Below are 18,808 nucleotides of genomic sequence, written 5' to 3'. Positions count from 1 at the left end.
GTTTTTGTATCTTTTGGTCATTTATTACGTTTGGAAGCGGATATTAAAACTGGAAAAACGACTGGTTATTTGATATTCATTTTAGAATATAAACCAACATTGAAATACATCTTGATTTTCTCGTTTGTTTTATGGAACGAGCAAGGAAAAATCTTATGTTTGATTTTCAATTCATATTTAATGAATAAAAAAAACCCAGATCGTCTATTTTGGATTCCCGGAAGTTGTCACCGACAGCATTTCTTCTACTGACCAGGAGATGGCGACAATGTGGAGCCCGAAGACGACGTAGTGTCATGCAATGATAGCCAGGTCGCCGTACTTTATGGCGTGTGATTCATTTTCATATTTGTGGCATGAAATTAAAGCAACAATTTCCACGCTAAGTCAAAGCAGTCATCGTGACAGCTCGGTCACTGAGGGGCGCTAGCGTGCAGAGCGGCGTTTAACAAGCAAAAGAAAATGATTGGCGGATGTGACGTCAGGCCTGCTGGTGATTTGGCGACAGGTGTGCATAGATGAATCACGTGCATTGCAGAGGTGCGGCCAGATGGCGATCCCTACTCAGGTAAGCAAATGTTTGTAGCCGTTTTTGACGATGACATTTTGTTTGTTGCAGGATTTGCACACTTGAGGGATGCAACAGCGTTTGACGTTTGAGCACAGTACGCCACAATTGACTTCCCTTTGCTGAATTAGCAGCGCCGTTAAACAAGTTGAAGAAAACAATTTGCTTGGATTGGCGGAATTGGCGACAGTTGTGCATGGCGGGGATTATCACGTGCAGTGCACGTATGCGGCAGAATGGCAACCTCTTCTCAGGTAAGCAAATGTTTGTAGCCGTTTTTCACGATGACATTTTGTTTGTTGCAGGATTTGCACACTTGAGGGATGCAACAGCGTTTGACGTTTGAGCACAGCACGTTACAATTGACTTCTTTGCTTGATTTAGCAGGCGCCGTTGAACAAGCAGATGAAAAAGATTGGCTTGGATTGGCGCACGTGACGTCAGGCCTGCAGGTCAATTGGCGATAGTTGTCCATGACGGGAATCATCACGTGCAGTGTACAGCTGCGGCAAGATGGCGACCGATCACTTGGCGTTTTCTCAGGTAAGTGAGCACACGAGCAAATGTTTGGCGCCCTTTCTCACAATGACATTTTGTTTGTTGCAGGATTTGCACACTTGAGGCACGCAAAAATGTTTGATCACAGCACGTCATAATTCACTTTGCTTGATTTAGAACATTGTGCTCTGTTTCTTATGCATTATTTCAATTTTTTTTTGTTTTTATGCTGGCCAGCTTTTTTTTTATGTTTTGGAAATGCAACTAATGGCTTTGTACATGGCTATTGAACTGTCATGACTCATATTTGGTGTTTTTTGAATATGGTTTATTTTATTTCAGGTTGTATGTAACTATTTGTCTGGATTTTTGTTATATGGTTTTATGAAGTTTACTGTCAGGGCCAAAAATGTTTTATTTTTATTTTGGGTCGCCTTAACCAATCTGAGGTAGGCCTATTCTTTGTAACCCCCCCCTCCTCCATTTGTATTGTGGTGGCTTATTTACCAATGTGCAATGTACTTCCTTTTGAGTGTTTTGTGAATGTGATTTTGACTAACCCTTGACGGCAATTGTCACAAATTTGCATTTAAACCCTTTGCGCTCCAAATCCAAAATCGCATCTGTATTCCGCCGGTTAAAAAAACCCGCACACCTCGGAACATTTTGGAAGTATTGGTTTCTCTGATTTCTGGTCGGAGGGTACACTTCATCCTATTTGGACGGCTAAAATAGCCCATGGTACACGGCCATTTTTGGGCTGAAACTTGGATGATCTGTCCGATTTGAGGTAAGTTGTGCTAAAATGAAAATATGCATGATCTTATTGTGTCCCTGTATCACTAACATGAGAGAATGCCGATAGCGAGTATCTTTCAAAAAATGTCACCGATTTTGGTTTGATGCTAATTTGCTGTAGTCAACCACAATGGCGTAATTCCGGCAGCAAATTTCCTTGATAAACTGCCATTCTAGTTGACATCTGTAATTATTACAAAAATAACATGTTCAGTTATAAATGTAATTTCTGTTGATTGTTTGTAGGAAACGAATGCAGAATCCTTCAATACAAGGCAAGCAGGAGGACCTCAGCCCAGATGAAAATAAGTTTGGGTGCAGTTTCAGCTTGTTTGGCATTTTTGGATGGAACTGTGCACACGTTGATTCCATCTGGGCTAAACTGATTTCTTTTTTTGTCTTAGTCCGATTGGAAGGGCTGAATTTTACTGTGCCTCAACAAACTGTTTTGTCATCTGAAGTGACATGCTCACTGTCCACACTGAAAGGGCACTCAAACTGAGCGGGAGGAAAGGTAAGTCAACTTGTTTTTCTTCAGACAAATGTAGGTGTCAAGGAACTGTGTGCAGTGTAGGCATTTAAGTTGGACTCTATCAGAGTGAGTAATACAACCCCCCCCCCCCTTTCTTTGTGTTTCAGTGTTGTGGAGGCACCAAGAGGAACTGAACCGGCTGTTGAGACCCTTTTTTGTAAATAACTCTGCAAATGCACTTGACTGACTGCAGGTCAGTGTCAAACGACAGCAGCGTAACAAGAACAAATGCAAATGTTGAAAGTTGTGCTTGTTTCGTAGGTGTGAAAGGTCCCAAAAGTGTTTTGGTTGGACATTGTACTCTACTCGAATGAAAATCTTAAATGACTCTGTTTAAGCTGCAAATGTACTTGTAGCCCATGTTTTGTTGCAAGGTGGAGCAGGAGGGGCGAGAGGCTCCAAGATCCACCAGATGAGGGGAATGACACCGACAGATATGGAAATGAAATAAATGCACAACTCCAGTTTTTTGTTTTATTGCAGTGTGAAGAAGCCGCTTGAGACGGCTGACGCCAAAGGCAACTCGAGCAAGACTAGAAATGCACCAACGCACATTTGTTGGATGGACGAGGAGCTGGGCAGAGGTAACAAAGCACACGGCCATTTGATATGCAAGGGGCATAGCAAAAAAATGTATTTATTTTTTGTTTGCAGGTCTCAGATGGATTGAGGAAAAGGAGCAGTGGAAAAATGAAGAATCAAGCGGCACACGTGAGTATAATCCGTCTGAGGGGCGTCTGTCAATGGTGACCAGGAGGGGGCAGAGTAGTGAGCTTTGTGGTTTGCCTTGGTTGCGCGGAGGTCCTTGTCGTAGAAAAGCTCTGATGAGGGTAGGCGTGGACAGTGGTTTTTGTTGTTTTTTTCAAGCCGATGGTTGAACACGTGTTTGTCAGGTTGAGTGCTCTTTGGTTGTTGTCGTTGTTTGGCTTGTCTGGATCCAGAGCAGCTTTTTGTTGTTTGAGGATCAGGTCAGTTTGAAAGCTGGTGTGTGGGTAACAGTTCAGGCAGGCTTTGAAGAATTGTCAGATTTAGTGATCAACACTAAACATTTTTCAGTGCGTTTCACAGTTCACCGAACGAGTGTTGGAGAGGAACTGGACCATGTTACTGAGTACATGGACAAATATGAAGCGCGATGGTTCAAATGTCAGGTAAGGAAAGTCGACAAATGCCAATAAATTAGACAAGTGTCGGGCTTTGCAATTTGGCCCGAACATGGCGATTTGTGTTTGTGGCTGAACAGCAGAGCATCGCACTCGCCGCCTACAACTGCTTTGGTCCGCGCCGCCCTCGACGTTGGCTGGAGTGATGGTGGCAAATGTTGAGATCAGCAGCATGCTGCGCCCGTCTCGGCCGGCGGCCGACTTGAACCTTCATCAGATCTTCGGCCGTGATGAGTCATGTCTTTCTACCTTTTTTGTTTGTTCCTGTTTTTCCTCCCCCTTTTCTTCCCTCGTTGATGCCTTACAGGGCAGCCCTGGAGTGGGACGGCCCAAGAGGCGGCAAGACCGGCCGGACGAGGGTAATCATGAGCGTACGATGAAGCGGGCAGCACACAACTAATTGCACATTTTGCAGGCTGGACGATGAGATGGACGGACGGACGGACGAGCGAGTGCAACCATGAAAGTAGACGCGTCAATCAAGTTGCTGTATGAATTCAGCAGACCGGGACGAGCTCTGAGGCGGACCGCTTCCCGCTCTGGACGATTCTGCATCGACAAACCGAACGAGCCACGTCTTGAGGAAGAACTTCTGCCAGTTGTGTTGAACTCTTGAAATGCTGTTTGAGTTGGCATTGCGTGAACTGTTGCGGGAAGGGGTTCGGTCCTCCGTCTGTGGTCACTTGACGAGGTGCTGGTGTGGCTCACCTTTGTCCACTGTGGGTGTGCTTGAAGGGCTCCACGAACGCACTTGACTTGTCGTTGCAGGATGGAGGAGGAGCCGCTCGGGACGGAGCCCGTCGCGTCTGACCGCGCCGGCGTAAAAGTGTGGCAATGAGCACAAGTGTCATGGTATGTGTTGGTGCCTTTTTTGCAGGGTGGAAGAGGAGCCGGATGGAAGGAAAGGAGACGCTGCACCCAGAGAAGCAACTGACGGAGGCTCCCCGTATGGTTCTGATGCGTTTGCCGTGTGGATTCTGCAGCCAGTCCCCGCGACAAGATCTGAGCAGAAGAAACGAAGTTTCATGCTGTTTGCGGCGGCAAACATCGTAGAACGACCGCATTGTGTGAAATGCTGCCCACTTGGCAGGCTGGTCGTCCTGCAAGCGGATTGGTCCCTCACGACAAACGCGCTTGACTTGTTGTCGCAGGCTGGAGGAGGGGCCAGACGAGGTTACAAAACACGGAATAAATAAGTAGCCTTTTGCTTGAAGGTTGTAATCTACAAGTGGTCCGTTTTATCTCAATTTAATTGTTGTACTGTGCCGCCTGTTTTATGTTGCGTTCCATTTTTTTGTTGTTGTTGCAGTGTCAAGAGCCCGCCAGGGACAAAGTCCAACCAGTAAAAAAAAAAAAAAAAAAGAATATACAAAGGGACACAAACTACAATTTTTATTTGTTTTGTTTTCGTTTGCAGGGCTCGGATGGAGCTGGACAGGACAAGGAGCAGTGTCACAAAGGAAGAATCGAGCAGCACACATGAGTATAATCGGTCTGAGGGGCGCCTGGAAATGGTGAACACGAGGGGGCAGAGTAGTGAGCTTTGTGGTATGCCTTGGTTGCGCGTAGGTCGTCGTCGTAGAAAAGACCTGATAAGGGTAGGTGTGGACGGTGTTTTTTTGGGGAGGTTTTCAAGCCGATGGTTGGACACGTTTGTCAGGTTGAGTGCTCTTTGGTTTAGTTTGTCTGGATCCAGAGCAGCTTTTTGGTGTTTGAGGATGTCGATTTGAAAGCTGGTGTATACTGTTGAGGAAGGCGTCAGTCATATTGATCAACACAAATCAAGGACAAAGGTACCAAAACGCATGGCAAGTATCGAAGCCAATGGCACACAATGACCTTTTTTTTTTTCTTTTCTTAGTCGCAGGGCTCAGAAGGCCATCGATGTGATGAAAAAGAGGAAGGACGGCTCCGAGATGAACAGCTTCTTGGCTCTTAAGGTGAGCGTCAAAGTCGTGCGCGTTAACATGGATGTCGAGGCCTGTCGCGAGTCTTTCATCTTTGTAGCGTTCCCCAACGAGAGGTGCAGACGCTACGGCGCTCGGAGGGCAAAGCGCCAACAATAGGGAGAGTATATTTTTTTTCTTCTTCCACTTGGCATGTGTGTTTGTCACTAACTCACTGGGTGTGCACTGACTACATTTGTACTGAGCCGTTCGTCAAGGCTACAATGCTTTGTTGGAGTAACTTGTTCTCTGAAATGTTGTCTGACATGTTTGTATTTTCTTTTGTCTGAAGCGACATGTAAAGTTTCCTTTTTCTATGTCCCAAATGTGCCTTTGTACTTGAATAAAAATTGTGAAACTATTTCAAGTGCTCTATTTTTTTTTAACATTGGAGAGGGAGTACATGGTAAACATGGCAGAAGGCTTACGACAGTCAAACAAGAAACGGTTCAGAATTTCTTGACACACGTGCAAGGTATTTTAAGTAATTCAGGACAAGTATATTAAAACAAAACTATGCAGTCACTGAACAAGTTTGAAATGGTCAAATATAAGAGCATTAACTGTTTGTTTAAAAGCACTTCATAGATCACACGTTGCCGAGCATCTGCCTCCCAACCACAGTATAGTAAGGCGTTTTTTGCGGAAAAAAAACACCATGTATAATAAGGCGGTGTTTTTTTCCCCTCAAAAATGACTGTGTAGTAATGCGTTTAAAAAAACAAGAACGACCATGTAAAGTAAGGCGTTTTTGGGGAAGAAAACGACCTTGTATAGTATGGCGATTTTTGGGGGAAAAAAAACGTGTATAGTAAGGCGTTTTTCGGGGGAAAAAAACAACGATGTATAGTAACACATTTTTTTTTCGAACAGCCATCTATAGTAAGGGTATAGTAACGCATTTTTTTTTTTTTAAACGACCATGTCTAGTAAGGCGTATTAAAATTTTTTTTTTTTAAATGACCATTTATAGTAAGGCATTTTCTTGCAAAAAAAACGACCATGTATATGGTAAGGTGTTATTTGCGGGGTTTTATTTTAAACGACCGTGTATAGTAACGCTCTTTTGGGGGAAAAAAAAACAACCATGTATAGGAAGGGTGTAGAAAGGCATTTTTTAGCAAAAAAAAACGACCATGTATAGGAAGGGTGTAGAAAGGCATTTTTTAGCAAAAAAAATGACCATGTATAGTAAGGCTTTTTTTTTTTTTTTTTAAACGACCATGTATAGTATGGCGATTTTTGCGGAAAACGACCATGTATAGTAAGGGTGTAGTAAGGCTTTTTTTTTTTTTAATCGGCCATGTATAGTAATGCTATTTTGGGGAAAAAAATGACCATGTATAGTTAGGCGTTTTTTGGTGTAAAACGACGACCATGTAAAGTAAGATTTTTTTTCCCCTAAGAACGACCATACTGTCTCGCCAAGTAAGGCGTTTTTTTCATGAAAAACGACTGTTTAGTAAGGCGTTTAAAAAAAAACGACCATGTCAAGTAAGGTGTTTTTTTGAAAAAAAAAAAAAATACCCCTTGCATAGTAAGGCGTTTTTTAGCAAAAAAAACAACCATGTATAGTAAGGGTTTAGTAAGGCATTTATTTGTGAAAAAAACGACCATTTATAGTAACCCTTTTTTTTTTTAACGACCGCGTGAAGCAAGGGTATAGTGAGGCGTTTTTTGCGAAAAACCGACCATGTGTAGTAAAGTTCTAGTAAGGCGTTTATTTTTGGGAAAAAGATGGAGAAGGGTAAGGGTAAGGCGTTTTCTTGCGAAAAACCAAACATGTATACGCACTCATAACTTGAGTGTATATGCAAATGCATTTGTCAGCTTGGAAAAGACAAAAGCGCACGTGGCGCTGTCACCTTCACTCCTACCGTGGCCTGGTGGTCAGTGATGCGGATTGGAGGCCTAAAGCGCCTGGGTTTGAATCCAGACACATCCGTGACAATACCAAAGGCTAGGTGCGTTTGGATAGGTGGCATGCTGGTTGGTCAAGAACAGGATGGCATGATCAAGCAGAATGTTAAGAGATGTTCATTAACAACAAATAAAAAGTTTTCATACATGCAAATACACATAGCGTGCAGTGGAGCCAATGATACTGTTAGGGTTAGTCGCATGGTTATTCGGTCAGGGTTAGTTGCATACGTTGCATGGTTATTTGGTCAGGGTTAGTTGCATACGTTGCATGGTTATTTGGTTAGGGTTAGTTGCATACAGTACATGGAAACACATGACATTGTGGGGTTTGAACCCTGGATCTCAGGTGGACAAACCCAAAGTCTTTACTCTCAGCCAGCAGGTACTTGAGAGTGAAAGCCTTTCCCCGTCCATATATCTTCAACAACGGGGCATTTGTCAGCTTGGAAAAGACAAAAGCGCACGTGGCGCTGTCACCTTCCCTCCTCCTGCCCTGTGGCCCGGTGGTCAGTGATGTGGATTGGAGACCTAACGTACCTGGGTTCGAATCCAGACACATCCTTTACAAAAGCTAGCTCAGGTTAGACAGACTCGGATGGCTGGGCCAGGACAGGAGCTTAGAGCTGTGTTCAGATAGAAAAAGGGAATGGCACAACTGAGATTTGAACCAGGGTCCTCAGGTGTACAAAACCATCAGTCTAACCTCTCAGCAATCTGATATTCTTAAAGTTAAGATATTCCTTGTCCATATGTCTTTAACAGGCCGTTTGTCAGCTTGAAAAAGACAAAAGCGCACGTGGCGCTTGCACCTTCACTCCTCCTGCGGCCTGGTGGTCAGTCATGCGGCTTGGAGACCTAATGTACATGGGTTCGAATCCAGACACATCCTTTACGAAAGCTAGCTCAGGCTAAGCAGACTCGGATGGCTAGGCACAGGACAGTGTGAGCGAAGAGCGGTACAGGAGCGTATAGCTAGGAAAAGTGAATGGCACAACCAAGATTTGAACCAGGTTCCTTAGGTGTACAAAGCCATCAATCTAACCTCTCAACCAGCTAATAATCCTAAAGCTAAGATGCTCCTTGTCTATGTCTTTAACAGGACGTTTGTCAGCTTGAAAAAGACAAAAGCGCACGTGGCGCTGACACCTTCACTCCTCCCGCGGCCTGGTGGTCAGTGATGCGGCTTGGAGACCTAACGTACCTGGGTTCAAATCCAGACATATCCCGTAAAATATCTAAGGCAGGCAGGACAGAGGTTCAAGAGAAGGCAGGATGGGGAGGCAGGACAGGACAGAGGCTCAAGAGAAGACGGGATAAGATGGGAGAGAAGGCAGGATAAGATGGGAGAGAAGGCAGGACAGAGGCTCAAGAGAAGGTAGGATGGGGAGGCACGACAGAGGGGGAGGCAGGATAAGATGGGAGAGAAGGCAGGCAGACAGGACAGAGGCTCAAGAGAAGGCAGGCAGGATGGGGAGGCAGGATAAGATGGGAGAGAAGGCAGGACAGAGGCTCAAGAGAAGGCAGGACAGAGGGGGTGGCAGGATAAGATGGGAGAGAAGGCAGGACAGAGGTTCAGGAGAGAGGTGGAGCTAGGGTAGGATGGGGAGGCAGGACAGGATAGAGGGGAGGCAGGATAAGATGGGAGAGAAGGCAGGACAGAGGGGGTGGCAGGATAAGATGGGAGAGAAGGCAGGACAGAGGTTCAGGAGAGAGGTGGAGCTAGGGTAGGATGGGGAGGCAGGACAGGATAGAGGCTCAAGAGAGGGGAGGCAGGACAGAGGGGGAGGCAGGATAAGATGGGAGAGAAGGCAGGACAGAGGGGGAGGCAGGATAAGATGGGAGAGAAGGCGGACAGGACAGAGGGTTAAGGTAAGTACAGTAGGACAGGTGAAGGGTGGACAGTAGGCAAAACTCATCTATAGTACAATTTGTCCCTTTTAAATTGTGCTTAGCACTGGCAGCCCTTTATCCAGCACACTACTCCTTGACCTAATTTGATGTCTCACTTTATTGCCAGCTTATGCTGCCTCTTGTTGACCTAACCAGCTTTCTGCCTACTGCCCCTTTCTTCTCTCCTCTCCTGACCCTCCATCCTAACCTGGCTCCCCCTCTGTCCTGCCTCCCCATCCTGCCTTCTCTTGAGCCTCTGTCCTGTCTCCCCTTGACTCTCTGTCCTGCCTTCTCTCCCATCTTATCCTGCCTCCTCTCCCATCTTATCCTGCCTCCCCCTCTGTCCTGCCTTCTCTCCCATCTTATCCTGCCTCCCCCTCTGTCCTATCTTGCCACCCCTTGACCCTCTGTCCTGTCTCCCCATCCTGCCTTCTCTTAAGCCTCTGTCCTGCCTTCTCTCCCATCTTATCCTGCCTCCCCCTCTGTCCTGCCTCCCCTTGAGCCTCTGTCCTATCTTGCCACCCCTTGACCCTCTGTCCTGTCCTGCCTGCCTTCTCTCCATCTTATCCTGCCTCCCCTTGAGCCTCTGTCCTGCCTGATCCTGCCTTTGGTATTGTACGGGATATGTCTGGAATCGAACCCAGGTACGTTAGGTCTCCAAGCCGCATCACTGACCACCAGGCCGCGGGAGGAGTGGAGGTGTCAGCGCCATGTGCGCTTTTGTCTTTTTCAAGCTGACAAACGTCCTGTTAAAGACCTATAGACAAGGAGCATCTTAGCTTTAGGATTATCAGCTGGTTGAGAGGTTAGATTGATGGCTTTGTACACCTAAGGAACCTGGTTCAAATCTTGGTTGTGCCATTCACTTTTCCTAGCTATACGCTCCTGTCCTGTACCGCTCTTCGCTCACACTGTCCTGTGCCTAGCCATCCGAGTCTGCTTAGCCTGAGCTAGCTTTCGTAAAGGATGTGTCTGGATTCGAACCCAGGTACATTAGGCCTCCAAGCCGCATGACTGACCACCAGGCCGCGGAAGGAGTGAAGGTGAAAGCGCCACGTGCGCTTTTGTCTTTTTCAAGCTGACAAACGGCCTGTTAAAGACATATGGACAAGGAATATCTTACCTTTAAGAATATCAGATTGCTGAGAGGTTAGACTGATGGTTTTGTACACCTGAGGACCCTGGTTCAAATCTCAGTTGTGCCATTCACTTTTCCTATCTGAACACAGCTATAAGCTCCTGTCCCGGTCTGGCCCAGCCATCCGAGTCTGTCTAACCTGAGCTAGCTTTTGTAAAGGATGTGTCTGGATTCGAACCCAGGTACGTTAGGTCTCCAATCCACATCACTGACCACCGGGCCACAGGGCAGGAGGAGGGAAGGTGAAAGCGCCACGTGCGCTTTTGTCTTTTCCAAGCTGACAAATGCCCCGTTGAAGATATATGGACGGGGAAAGGCTTTCACTCTCAAGTACCTGCTGGCTGAGAGTAAAGACTTTGGGTTTGTCCACCTGAGATCCAGGGTTCAAACCCCACAATGTCATGTGTTTCCATGTACTGTATGCAGCTAACCCTAACCAAATAACCATGCAACTAACCCTGACCAAATAACCGTGCAATGTATGCAACTAACCCTAACAGTATCATTGGCTTCACTGTGTATTTGCATGTATGAAAACTTTTTATTTGTTGTTAATGAAGATCTCTTAACATTCTTCTTGATCATGCCATCCTGTTCTTGGCCTACCAGCATGCCACCTATCCAAACGCACCTAGCCTTTGGTATTGTCACAGATGTGTCTGGATTCAAACCCAGGCGCTTTAGGCCTCCAATCCGCATCACTGACCACCAGGCCACGGTAGGAGTGAAGGTAACAGCGCCACGTGCGCTTTTGTCTTTTCCAAGCTGACAAATGCCCCGTTGTTGAAGATATATGGATGAGGAGACACAAGGCCCTTCAGGTCACAGCTAGCTCATAGGATAGTGACATGGATTGTGAATCAGAGGTTGTGGGTTCAAACCTAATGTATGTCTGTCCATTGGATGCAAGCAAACCTTACCATAAATTTCTCTCCAATGCATTTGCATATACACTCAAGTTATGAGTGCGTATACATGTTTGGTTTTTCGCAAGAAAACGCCTTACCCTTACCCTTCTCCATCTTTTTCCCAAAAATAAACGCCTTACTAGAACTTTACTACACATGGTCGGTTTTTCGCAAAAAACGCCTCACTATACCCTTACTTCACGCGGTCGTTAAAAAAAAAAAGGGTTACTATAAATGGTCGTTTTTTTCACAAATAAATGCCTTACTAAACCCTTACTATACATGGTTGTTTTTTTTGCTAAAAAACGCCTTACTATGCAAGGGGTATTTTTTTTTTTTTTTTCAAAAAAACACCTTACTTGACATGGTCGTTTTTTTTTAAACGCCTTACTAGACAGTCGTTTTTCATGAAAAAAACGCCTTACTTGGCGAGACAGTATGGTCGTTCTTAGGGGGAAAAAAAATCTTACTTTACATGGTCGTCGTTTTACACCAAAAAACGCCTAACTATACATGGTCATTTTTTTCCCCAAAATAGCATTACTATACATGGCCGATTAAAAAAAAAAGCCTTACTACACCCTTACTATACATGGTCGTTTTCCGCAAAAATCGCCATACTATACATGGTCGTTTAAAAAAAAAAAAAAAAAAAAAAGCCTTACTATACATGGTCATTTTTTTTTGCTAAAAAATGCCTTTCTACACCCTTCCTATACATGGTCGTTTTTTTTTGCTAAAAAATGCCTTTCTACACCCTTCCTATACATGGTTGGTTTTTTTTCCCCCAAAAGAGCGTTACTATACACGGTCGTTTAAAATAAAACCCCGCAAATAACACCTTACCATATACATGGTCGTTTTTTTTGCAAGAAAATGCCTTACTATAAATGGTCATTTAAAAAAAAATAATTTTAATACGCCTTACTAGACATGGTCGTTTAAAAAAAAAAAAAGCGTTACTATACCCTTACTATAGATGGCCGTTCGAAAAAAAAATGCGTTACTATACATAGTTTTTTTCTCCCGAAAAACGCCTTACTATACACTTTTTTTTCCCCAAAAAAATCGCCATACTATACAAGGTCGTTTTCTTCCCCAAAAACGCCTTACTTTACATGGTCGTTCTTGTTTTTTTAAACGCATTACTACACAGTCATTTTTGAGGGGAAAAAAACACCGCCTTATTATACATGGTGTTTTTTTTCCGCAAAAAACGCCTTACTATACTGTGGTTGGGAGGCAGATGCTCGGCAACGTGTGATCTATGAAGTGCTTTTAAACAAACAGTTAATGCTCTTATATTTGACCATTTCAAACTTGTTCAGTGACTGCATAGTTTTGTTTTAATATACTTGTCCTGAATTACTTAAAATACCTTGCACGTGTGTCAAGAAATTCTGAACCGTTTCTTGTTTGACTGTCGTAAGCCTTCTGCCATGTTTACCATGTACTCCCTCTCCAATGTTAAAAAAAAATAAAAATAGAGCACTTGAAATAGTTTCACAATTTTTATTCAAGTACAAAGGCACATTTGGGACATAGAAAAAGGAAACTTTACATGTCGCTTCAGACAAAAGAAAATACAAACATGTCAGACAACATTTCAGAGAACAAGTTACTCCAACAAAGCATTGTAGCCTTGACGAACGGCTCAGTACAAATGTAGTCAGTGCACACCCAGTGAGTTAGTGACAAACACACATGCCAAGTGGAAGAAGAAAAAAAAATATACTCTCCCTATTGTTGGCGCTTTGCCCTCCGAGCGCCGTAGCGTCTGCACCTCTCGTTGGGGAACGCTACAAAGATGAAAGACTCGCGACAGGCCTCGACATCCATGTTAACGCGCACGACTTTGACGCTCACCTTAAGAGCCGAGAAGCTGTTCATCTCGGAGCCGTCCTTCCTTTTTCATCACATCGATGGCCTTCTGAGCCCTGCAACTAAGAAAAGAAAAAAAAAAAGGTCATTGTGTGCCATTGGCTTCGATACTTGCCATGCGTTTTGGTACCTTTGTCCTTGATTTGTGTTGATCAATATGACTGACGCCTTCCTCAACAGTATACACCAGCTTTCAAAATCGACATCCTCAAACACCAAAAAGCTGCTCTGGATCCAGACAAGCTAAACCAAAGAGCACTCAACCTGACAAACGTGTCCAACCATCGGCTTGAAAAGCCCCCCAAAAAAACACCGTCCACACCTACCCTTATCAGGTCTTTTCTACGACGACGACGACAACAACAACCTACGCGCAACCAAGGCATACCACAAAGCTCACTACTCTGCCCCCTCGTGTTCACCATTTCCAGGCACCCCTCAGACTGATTATACTCATGTGTGCTGCTCGATTATTCCTTTGTGACACTGCTCCTTGTCCTGTCCAGCTCCATCCGAGCCCTGCAAACGAAAACAAAACAAATAAAAATTGTAGTTTGTGTCCCTTTGTATATATATTTTTTTTTTACTGGTTGGACTTTGTCCCTGGCGGGCTCTTGACACTGCAACAACAACAAAAAAATGGAACGAAACATAAAACAGGCGGCACAGTACAACAATTAAATTGAGATAAAATGGACCACTTGTAGGTTACAACCTTCAAGCAAAAGGCTACTTATTTATTCCGTGTTTTGTAACCTCGTCTGGCCCCTCCTCCAGCCTGCGACAACAAGTCAAGCGCGTTTGTCGTGAGGGACCAATCCGCTTGCAGGACGACCAGCCTGCCAAGTGGGCAGCATTTCACACAATGCGGTCGTTCTACGATCTTTGCCGCCGCAAACAGCATGAAACTTCGTTTCTTCTGCTCAGATCTTGTCGCGGGGACTGGCTGCAGAATCCACACGGCAAACGCATCAGAACCATACGGGGAGCCTCCGTCAGTTGCTTCTCTGGGTGCAGCGTCTCCTTTCCTTCCATCCGGCTCCTCTTCCACCCTGCAAAAAAGGCACCAACACATACCATGACACTTGTGCTCATTGCCATGATATTGCCACACTTTTACGCCGGCGCGGTCGGACGCGACGGGCTCCGTCCCGAGCGGCTCCTCCTCCATCCTGCAATGACAAGTCAAGTGCGTTCGTGGAGCCCTTCAAGCACACCCACAGTGGACAAAGGTGAGCCACACCAGCACCTCGTCAAGTGACCACAGACGGAGGACCGAACCCCTTCCCGCAACAGTTCACGCAATGCCAACTCAAACAGCATTTCAAGAGGTCAACACAACAGGCAGAAGTTCTTCCTCGGAACGTGTCTCGTTCGGTTTGTCGATGCAGAATCGTCCAGAGCGACGCCTCTTCGGGAAGCGGTCCGCCTCAGAGCTCGTCCCGGTCTGCTGAATTCATACAGCAACTTGATTGACGCGTCTACTTTCATGGTTGCACTCGCTCGTCCGTCCGTCCGTCCATCTCATCGTCCAGCCTGCAAAATGTGCAATTAGTTGTGTGCTGCCCGTTTCATCGTGCGCTCATGATTACCCTCGTCCGGCCGGTCTTACCGCCTCTTGGGCCGTCCCACTCCACGGACGCCCTGTAACACATCAACGAGGGAAGAAAAGGGGGAGGAAAAACAGGAACAAACAAACAAAAAAAAAAGTACAAAGACGTGACTCATCATGGCCGACGATCTGATGAAGGTTCAAGTCGGCCGCCGGCCGAGACGGGCGCAGCATGCTGCTGATCTCAACATTTGCCACCATCACTCCGGCCAACGTCGAGGACCAAAGCGCTCCAGCAGGCGTAGACGCCGAGTACGATGCTCTGCTGTTCAGCCACAAACACAAATCGCCATGTTCGGGCCAAATTGCAAAGCCCGACACTTGTCCAATTTATTGGCATTTGTCGACTTTCCTTACCTGACATTTGAACCATCGCGCTTCATATTTGTCCATGTACTCAGTAACATGGTCCAGTTCCTCTCCAACACTCGTTCGGTGAACTGTGAAACGCACTGAAAAATGTTTAGTGTTGATCACTAAATCTGACAATTCTTCAAAGCCTGCCTGAACTGTTACCCACACACCAGCTTTCAAACTGACCTGATCCTCAAACAACAAAAAGCTGCTCTGGATCCAGACAAGCCAAACAACCAGCTGACCAACGACAACAACCAGAGAGCACTCAACCTGACAAACACGTGTTCAACCATCGGCTTGAAAACAACAAAATCAACCACTGTCCACGCCTACCCTCATCAGAGCTTTTCTACGACAAGGACCTCCGCGCAACCAAGGCAAACCACAAAGCTCACTACTCTGCCCCCTCCGGGTCACCATTGACAGACGCCCCTCAGACGGATTATACTCATGTGTGCCGCTTGATTCTTTATTTTTCCACTGCTCCTTTTCCTCAATCCATCTGAGACCTGCAAACAAAAAATAAATACATTTTTTTGCTATGCCCCTTGCATATCAAATGGCCGTGTGCTTTGTTACCTCTGCCCAGCTCCTCGTCCATCCTACAAATGTGCTTTGGTGCATTTCTAGTCTTGCTCGAGTTGCCTTTGGCGTCAGCCGTCTCAAGCGGCTTCTTCACACTGCAATAAAACAAAAATCTGGAGTTGTGCATTTATTTCATTTCCATATCTGTCGGTGTCATTCCCCTCATCTGGTGGATCTTGGTGCCTCTCGCCCCTCCTGCTCCACCTTGCAACAAAACATGGGCTACAAGTACATTTGCAGCTTAAACAGAGTCATTTAAGATTTTCATACGAGTAGTGTACAATGTCCAACCAAAACACTTTTGGGACCTTTCACACCTACAAATCAAGCACAATTTTCAACATTTGCATTTGTTCTTGTTACGCTGCTGTCATTTGACACGCTGGGCTTCAGCTGCTTCTCCAACCTGCAGTTAGTCAAGTGCATTTGCAGAGCTATTTACAAAAGGGTCTCAACAGCAGACCAAATGCAAACCCAAACCGGGCAAGGAAAAAAAAAACTCCCAACCAGACTTGGGTGGGCTTTGCAGAAAAAACCTGGAGAAAGAACCAGAGATTGAAGGACCAATCTGCTTCCAGGATGACCAGGCTGCTACGAAAGGCTGAGTGGGCAACAATTAACACAACGCAGTGTTGTTCAATGTTAACAAAAAACAACACGAGACTCCATTTCATGAATCAAATGGCTGCAGGTGGACTTCTTCCTCATGACCTGCTGCAGTCAATCGGCGCAGAATCACAAAGGCGGCGCCCCCGGGGAAGCGGTTCGCCTCAGATCTCGTCCCGGTCGCTCGGCGCAGAATCCACACAGTTCATCATCCACCCTGCAAAACGTGCAATTGTGTGCTTGTTCACTTCAGTGTGCGCATGTTATGCTAACCCTCGTCCGTTTATCACCCTCCGCTTATTTTAGAAGCATGCATACTTTCACCTGGATTTTTGCCTAAAAAAAAAAACACTTGTACATGCAGTCATTATCCTGGTCCAGTTCCTCTTGGTGACCCACAACACTGAAACACAGAGAAGGGGGGGGGGGATTGTATTACTCACTCTGATAGAGTCCACCCTAAATGCCTACACTGCACTCAGTTCCTTGACACCTACGTTTGTCTGAAGAAAAACAAGTTGACTTACCTTTCCTCCCGCTCAGTTTGAGCGCCCTTTCAGTGTGGACAGTGAGCATGTCACTTCAGATGACAAAACAGTTTGTTGAGGCACAGATAAACCTTGCACATTTGTACAATTCGGCCCTTCCAATCGGACTAAGACAAAAAAAGAAATCAGTTCAGCCCAGATGGAATCAACGTGTGCACAGTTCCATCCAAAAAAGCCAAACAAGCTGAAACTGCACCCAAACTTATTTTCACCTGGTCTGAGGTCCTCCTGCTTGCCTTGTATTGAAGGATTCTGCATTTGTTTCCTACAAACAATCAACAGAAATTACATTTATAACTGAACATGTTATTTTTGTAATAATTACAGATGCCAACTAGAATGGCAGTTTATCAAGGAAATTTACTACCGGAATCACGCCATTGTAGTTGACTACAGCAAATTAGCATCAAACCAAAATCGGTGAAATTTATTTAAGGATACTCGCCATCAGCATTCTCTCATGTTAGTGATACAGGTACACAATAAGATCATGCATATTTTCATTTTAGCACAACTTACCTCAAATCGGACAGATCATCCAAGTTTCAGCCCAAAAATGGCCGCGTACCATGAGGCTATCTTAGCCGTCCAAATCGGATGAAGTGTCCCCTCCGACCAGAAATCAGAGAAACCAATACTTCCAAAATGTTCCGAGGTGTGCGGGTTTTTTTAACCGGCGGAATACAGATGCGATTTTGGATTTGGAGCGCAAAAGGTTTAAATGCAAATTCGTGACAATTGCCGTCAAGAGTTAGACAAAACCACATTCACAAAACACTCAAAAGGAAATACATTGCACATTGGTAAATAAAAAAAAAAAAACGAACAGTTCAATTGCCATGTACAAAGCCATTAGGTACATTTACAAAAAAATAAAGGAAAAAAAGCTGGCCAGCATAAAACAAACCAAAATAACTTAAAATAATGCAAAAGAAACAAAGACCCATAAATCAAACAAAATAAAGTGAATTGTGACGTGCTATACTCACACGCCGTTGCGTCCCTTCAGTGCGCAAATCCTGCGACAAACAAAATGCATTCGTGAGAAACGGCAACAAACGACAAACATTTTCTCGCGTGCTCACCTACCTGAGAAAAGGCCAAGGGGTCGGTCGCCATCTTGCCGCAGCTGTACACTGCACCTGATGATTCAACTCATGCACACCTGCAGGCCTGAGGCCCGCCAATCTTTTTCTTCTGCTTGTACAACGGCGTTGCTGAATGAAACAAAGAGAAATGAATTGCAACGTGCTGTGGTCAAACGCTGTTGCGTGACTCAAGTGTGCAAATCCTGCAACAAACAAACAAAATGCCACCGTGAGAAACGGCGACAAACATTTGCTCGTGTGCTCACCTCACCGGAGGCCATCTTGCTGCACCGCACGTGATTCACCTCCTGCACACCTGTCGCCAATTGCCCTGAAAGCCTGATGTCACGTCCACCAATCCAAGTCAACCTTCTTCGTCTGCCTGTTCAATGGCGCTTTGCACACTAGCGCCGCCCGGTGACCTGTCGTGGTGACTGCTTGGGTTAGCGTGGACATTATTTCTTCAAAGACAGGCAAAAATAATGACAGTGAATCTCATGCCACGGCAACCTTGCTACGATTACATAACACTACATTGTCTTCAGGCGCTATCTCCTGGTCAGTTGGAGAAATGCTGTTGTTGACTTCCAAACATCATATCCCTTGATCAAAAAGTATAAAGTAAATAATAGAAGATATGGTAAAGTTTCGTTTTCCGTTTTTCAATTTCCAACTTTTAAACGAGAAACGGGAGATAACTCGTTCCCATTCAATGGAGACTGCAACACTGCCTCCTAACGGACGAAGAGGGGGTGGCCTATCCACAC

At 45.3% G+C, this 18,808-nt stretch overlaps 2 protein-coding genes across 17 annotated transcripts; one reads left to right on the top strand and one right to left on the bottom strand.

The window, feature by feature from the left end:
* The first annotated feature begins 289 nt into the window (after positions 1-289).
* Positions 290-5,821, top strand: LOC147131960 (uncharacterized). Of its 10 annotated transcripts, XR_015082265.1 has the most exons (11): positions 290-540; positions 620-822; positions 953-1,111; positions 1,175-2,179; positions 2,269-2,378; positions 2,504-2,589; positions 2,880-2,980; positions 3,051-3,547; positions 3,640-5,157; positions 5,241-5,352; positions 5,421-5,821. XR_015082265.1 is itself a non-coding variant. In XM_086015538.1 (10 exons), exons 6-10 carry the CDS (start codon positions 2,570-2,572, stop codon positions 3,703-3,705), a joined length of 336 nt encoding a protein of 111 aa, XP_085871664.1. In that variant the 5' UTR covers positions 290-540; positions 620-822; positions 953-1,111; positions 1,175-2,179; positions 2,269-2,378; positions 2,504-2,569; the 3' UTR covers positions 3,706-5,821. The 10 variants fall into 10 exon arrangements, 2 of the variants coding, with proteins under 2 accessions (XP_085871664.1, XP_085871663.1); XR_015082259.1 differs by having other exon boundaries at positions 1,175-1,856; positions 2,111-2,139; positions 3,640-5,821; XR_015082260.1 differs by having other exon boundaries at positions 1,175-1,856; positions 2,111-2,179; positions 3,640-5,821.
* Positions 5,822-12,907: 7,086 nt separating this feature from the next.
* LOC147131959 (uncharacterized) lies at positions 12,908-18,390 on the bottom strand. 7 transcript variants are annotated; one of them, XR_015082288.1, is made up of 9 exons: positions 18,308-18,390; positions 18,043-18,170; positions 17,166-17,972; positions 16,933-17,060; positions 15,794-16,808; positions 15,215-15,723; positions 14,858-15,122; positions 13,231-14,781; positions 12,908-13,163 (listed from the first exon to the last, which is right to left on the bottom strand). XR_015082288.1 is itself a non-coding variant. In XM_086015580.1 (7 exons), exons 1-5 carry the CDS (start codon positions 18,320-18,322, stop codon positions 15,527-15,529), a joined length of 471 nt encoding a protein of 156 aa, XP_085871706.1. In that variant the 5' UTR covers positions 18,323-18,384; the 3' UTR covers positions 12,908-14,781; positions 14,858-15,122; positions 15,215-15,526. The 7 variants fall into 7 exon arrangements, 1 of the variants encoding a protein (XP_085871706.1); XR_015082290.1 differs by having other exon boundaries at positions 12,908-13,488; positions 13,572-14,781; XR_015082289.1 differs by having other exon boundaries at positions 12,908-14,781; positions 15,794-16,622; positions 16,730-16,808.
* Between the last annotated feature and the right edge of the window lie 418 nt (positions 18,391-18,808).

This window comes from Filicampus tigris, chromosome 18 (genome assembly GCF_054856515.1).
Source record: "Filicampus tigris isolate MCC_2025a chromosome 18, RoL_Ftig_1.0, whole genome shotgun sequence".
Lineage (NCBI taxonomy): Eukaryota > Metazoa > Chordata > Actinopteri > Syngnathiformes > Syngnathidae > Filicampus > Filicampus tigris.
The sequence above is the reverse complement of the archived record's forward strand: the minus strand, read 5'-3'. Positions and strand labels throughout refer to the sequence as shown.

Excerpts from the sequence above, each read along its gene's own strand:
- LOC147131960 (XM_086015537.1), top strand. The coding sequence starts at position 2,570 with ATGCACTTGACTGACTGCAG. Across the intron at positions 2,981-3,050 it reads GGACGAGGAGCTGGGCAGAG|GTCTCAGATGGATTGAGGAA; the intron begins GTAACAAAGCAC and ends TTTTGTTTGCAG. Across the intron at positions 3,108-3,452 it reads TGAAGAATCAAGCGGCACAC|TGCGTTTCACAGTTCACCGA; the intron begins GTGAGTATAATC and ends AACATTTTTCAG.
- LOC147131959 (XM_086015580.1), bottom strand. Across the intron at positions 17,973-18,042 it reads ACCCCTTGGCCTTTTCTCAG|GATTTGCGCACTGAAGGGAC; the intron begins GTAGGTGAGCAC and ends TGTTTGTCGCAG. Across the intron at positions 15,895-17,942 it reads CTGAAGGGACGCAACGGCGT|TGTGAAGAAGCCGCTTGAGA; the intron begins GTGAGTATAGCA and ends GTTTTATTGCAG.